This window comes from Cryptomeria japonica, chromosome 5, assembly GCF_030272615.1.
Source record: "Cryptomeria japonica chromosome 5, Sugi_1.0, whole genome shotgun sequence".
Taxonomy (NCBI): domain Eukaryota; kingdom Viridiplantae; phylum Streptophyta; class Pinopsida; order Cupressales; family Cupressaceae; genus Cryptomeria; species Cryptomeria japonica.
In genome coordinates this window covers 736,613,871-736,618,737 of record NC_081409.1, presented here as the reverse complement: position 1 = coordinate 736,618,737, position 4,867 = coordinate 736,613,871, and the positions used below count along the sequence as shown (strand labels likewise).

At 31.7% G+C, this 4,867-nt stretch overlaps 1 protein-coding gene across 1 annotated transcript; it reads right to left on the bottom strand.

Moving 5' to 3' along the window:
* Positions 1-3,524: 3,524 nt before the first annotated feature.
* Positions 3,525-4,495, bottom strand: LOC131028763 (zinc finger AN1 domain-containing stress-associated protein 12). The gene has a single exon (XM_057959101.2). The coding sequence runs from the start codon at positions 4,217-4,219 to the stop codon at positions 3,728-3,730; it is 492 nt and encodes a 163-aa protein (XP_057815084.2). The 5' UTR covers positions 4,220-4,495; the 3' UTR covers positions 3,525-3,727.
* Positions 4,496-4,867: the final 372 nt, after the last annotated feature.

The following is a 4,867-nucleotide window of genomic DNA, read 5'->3' as shown; positions in this document are numbered from 1 at the left end:
TAGCCATCCATTCCGTCATCTCCTTTTGCTATAAATCTACAGGGTAAGGTAGGCTGAACTGACTAAATCTCCTTTTCCTACTCTTATTGTTGTAGCCTGGATTTTACCCTTTATTAAGGACAACGTCCAGGAGCATAAACAAGAGTTGGAAAACTGAGGATTATTTCGTTGGTCGGGTCTCTCGGCAATCTTGTTCTATCCTAGTCGTAATCGGTACTTCAATTCCGTCTCTTAAATTTTATTATTTTATAATCTAAGTGGATATGTTTGCTCTGGAAATGACTTGAGGGTATGTATCTAGCAATGAACTGTCAAATGATATAAATGTCTGAATGACACTAACAAAATTGCCAAGTGTTTGAGTAACTGACAATGCAGGCCAAACAGGTTATCACGGGCAATTAAGGAGCGACTCTAAATAACTAAAGAACAACTCCAGAATCAAAGCCATGAGAAGTTGAGGAATATGATTAAATGACTATTGAAAACATTACTTTTGGGCTTGTAAGGGAAGGGAAAAATAAAAAACCCTCCCACCTGATCACCCTGGCCCGAGGTTTTCATGTATCAATACTGTAACTATTATAAGAGATTTGTTGGACTATGGTCTCGGGCATGGCCGAAGGTTTTCTCGCCTCCACTCTTTCCTATCGGCGCCTGCATGAGTGGAGTTATGTATAATTTCAAAAATGAATAATAAATTTTTTGGCCTCGGCCTCTTACTGATCAAAATAAAAATAAAAAATAAAACTCAAATAAAAGGTATTATATTAAAATAAGGTATGTTTAATTTAACAAAACTTGAAATCAATTTTAAAGTTAATCAATTTAAGCTGACTTATTATTGAACCAATTACTTTTATTAAAATGTGATTGAATTTAAATTAGGGTTAGAGATAAGTTTGGGATTGAAATAAGATTAGGGTTAGGTCCAATTAATGTTATTGTTACAATTCAATTAGGTTAATGGTGATAGTTATGTTTCAATTAGGGAAAGTGTTAGAGTTCAATAAGGAGTAGGGTTCAATTAGGGTTGTGATTCAATTAGAGTCAATTTTAATTCAAGATTAGAGTTAAGGTTTACAAATTATTAGGATTAAAATTTGGAAAGGATTATAGTTTAATTAGGATTACAATTTTGGTTCAATAAGGTTTAGGGTTAGGTTTTAATAACAATTGAGGTTTAATTACTTAGTTAGGGATAAAGTTCAATAAAGGTAAATATTTATATTTAGGTTTAGCATTAGAGATAGGGCTAGGATTATTCAATATGTTAGGGTTGGGAATCAAATATGTTTAGGGTTAGGGTTTGGGTTAGAATTCAATTAGTGGAAGGGTAAGGGTTAGGACTCATATAGGGTTGGGTGCAACTAGGATTAGGGTTAGGGTTCAGATAATATTAGGATTATGGTTCCATAAGGTTTAGGGTTAGAGTTTAAATATGGCGTGTTTGCCTAGGGTTAGGGTTATGGTTCAATTTGGGTTAGGGTTCAAGTTTTGGTTCAATTAGACTCAAGATTAGAGACTAATTAGTGTTAAAACTTAATTTGATTTAAGATTACGATTAAAGTTTAATTAAGGTAAGGGTTAATGTTGTGGTTCAATTAGGTTAAGGATAAGTTTGGGATTGAAATAAGATTGAGGTTAGGTTCAATTAAGGTTAAGGTTAGAATTAACTTAGGTTAATAGTGAGTGGTGTATTTCAATTAGGGAAAGGGTTAGAATTTAATAAGGTATAAGGTTCAATTAGGGGTTACATTCAATTATGATTAGGGTTAAGGTTTATAAATTATTAAGATTTTATTAGGGGATAGATTATAGTTTAATTAGGATTACAATTTTGGTTTAATAAGGGTTAGGGTTAAGTTTTAATTATAGGTAGGGATTTAATTAAGGTTAGATTTAATGTTGAATAAGAATAAATATTCATTAGTGTTAGGGTTAGAATTAGGGATATGATTCTTCAATATGTAGTAATGCTATTTAAACTTCTATCTACCATATAAGAACATACCAAATTTTAGATAAAGAAAATTACATAGGTAGTAGTATGCATCAAAACAAATTATAGCAAATAGTTATTGTTTCATAGATTTTTTAAACAATAGGGTCAACCTTTTATAATGAATTTTGATTAATGCTTTCTTTATTTTTCAAAAAACAAAATCTATTTAATATCACCATAATCTAAATATGATAATATGATAAAGCTCTCTATATATTTTGAATATTAAAATGTAAGACATATGATGAAATATCTATGCAACTTTTTCTATTTAGCAAATTTCAAGAATATAATTGAAAAAATAATATACATCAATCTATTAGGTATAATGTAAAAAAGATTGGATACAACAAGATTGACTCCAATATTATGTTTGAAAATATTTGATATTTAATTAATTTAATATATTATATTTAAATATGCTAACCATAAATAATTTTCTAATTATCTATTGGGTAATAATGTAATAGGGATTTGTATGCAACAAGATCTTTATAAATTGTTAATCTCTAACCTTACTACAATATTGACATAAGATAGTTTGAAATGTAAGGCTTGACATAAGATATACATAAAATAAGTCTATTGCAAAGACTTTACTATTTATTAGTTGTTGAATTAAGGTCGGGCTACAATTAGATATAAGATTAGCTTTAGCCTTCAATTATGATTAAAAGAAAAAATGCTCTTCAAAATAGATATCTCTCGGCGTATTTTACATAGATTTATTTAAATATAGGTATATTAGTTCTAATGGAATCAAGTTAAGAAAGAAAATTCTTGTTGGCTCTATTGATGAAATCGGAGAACCAAAAAACCTTTCTTAATTTTTTTTGAAACATGAATCAATGGCACTTTTACTAATAAACAACATTGACAAAAGAAAATAAACACCACCAAATAGATTGATAATTGATAAAAAGACCCTTGCCAAAATCATTTCCCATCCAATGAAACCAAACCTTGATAACTTCCCAAAGTTTCCAAATATTTTTGATAACAAAAAAATCCAAAACTTTAAAAATTTCTTGCATGTAAGAAATATATCAAAATCTAAGCTCTTTCAACTTTCAAGCAAGCAAACCTAAACCACCTGGTTCATGAGTTAGGCAGCCAAAATCACAAGGCATACAATAGAAACATAGATAGGCAAAACAAAATCCCACACCATAAATAAACATCAGAAATACCAAACCACGTAAGAAACCCAAAAGAGAAGTATTGAAGTATTGATACCCTTTAGTCAAACCTTAAAAACTATATGTCTAATTAATTTTCCATTTTAAAATAAGAATATTTCAAAACACTTTTTTTTTAACAAAAATACACATGTATAATCATTTTTTTAACATATTTAAAATTATAATGAAAATTTTAAATCTTGTTATATAATTTATCATCACTTTTCATTAAACTAATTAACTTATATTACTTATAATATTCATTAATCATAATTTTAAAACAATTTTATTTAGTTTTAATATTTTATTATTGAGACACATAAAATGGTTAAAGTTCATTGAAGATTAACGTTGAAGAATTTATTTTTTTGTTTAACCAAATATTTAAATACAGCGGAAGACCCTTTTCGTTGTAAAACCATGAGAAAAGCTATTGGGTCAAGGTTCGAATCCTGCCCCTCTCATCTTTCAAATGAAAAATAAATAAACAGAGAGTCTGGTATGGTGCTTCCGCAGAATTCAGCGGAAAAATCATTTTACATCAACGAACGGAGATAAGGGACGACTTCGCAGCCTTGGGCGGCGCATCAGCTCTGCAATAATTCCTCCTTCCCACAAGTAATCCAGCTGCAGTGCAGGCGTGATCAGAAGGAAAGCGGTGCTTCATACAAGTCTTCTGCCCGCACGATTTACACGAATAAGTGTTTTGAAACGACAGAATTTCTTTGCAGCGTTTGACAGGGCACACGGTGGCCTTCCTCGACTTGGCCGGATCGCAGCTGTGCCTTTGCAGCGCCACGGAATCCTCCTCTTTAAACGCTTTCTCCACCGAAATTTTACACGCAGGGCAGATTGCTACTACACGGTCGCGCATATTTGCATTAGGGCAGCTGTGGCGCGCAAAACTGCTGTGCTCTGCGCAGAAGACGCCGTCGCAGGCGTCGCAGCGGAAAGGCAGGAAATCGAGTTGACGGCATGATTTTTCATTGCAATGCTTCCCTAGGTCAGGAAATAATGGCGTTCCTCCTTCCATTTCTTACGAACACAAATTTCAGGGTTTCTGTGAATCAATTAATTCTAAATTGAAAATGAGAGCATAAAAGCACAAATTTCAGAGTTCTTGTCAATCGATGAATTGCGATTCGAAGATGAGGGCAAATTGTGAGGTTCGCATGAATATATAGAGAGGAGAGGAGGAATTTTATTTTGGGACATGTTTCTTGGGAGGCAAGTAAAGCGGGTTTTCTGGAAAACGCTAGAAGTCTCGATTGGAGCTAGCCGACTTCGAACCCGCGTCTTGGAGATAGCGGGGAACTTTCGTTTCACATTGTTTTAGGTGCGAGGAGAGGTAGATACTCTTTTAAAAAGACTCAAGTTCCACAATTTGTTAAAATGTTTTTGGGTTAGATTGTATCAACTATATTTTTCATCAATATTTGTAATCAGATTTTGTGATTTGGATGATAAAAGAGAGCATAAAGAGACAAATGAATAAGTTGCAGATCACGAATCAACTAAAAAGGAGGGGAGAGGAGGGGCTATGCGTGTTTGAGACATCTAATAAAATAAGATTTAGTATATAAAAAAGATGTTTTTATGTTTTAGAGGTTCTTTGTTTAGTAAAAAAGAATTTGCAAACAAATTTATATTAAAATAATTTAAATATAAAATCTTTTTGAAG

Coding starts and splice junctions, on each gene's coding strand:
- LOC131028763 (XM_057959101.2), bottom strand. CDS start 4,219: ATGGAAGGAGGAACGCCATTATTTCCTGACCTAGGGAAGCATTGCAAT.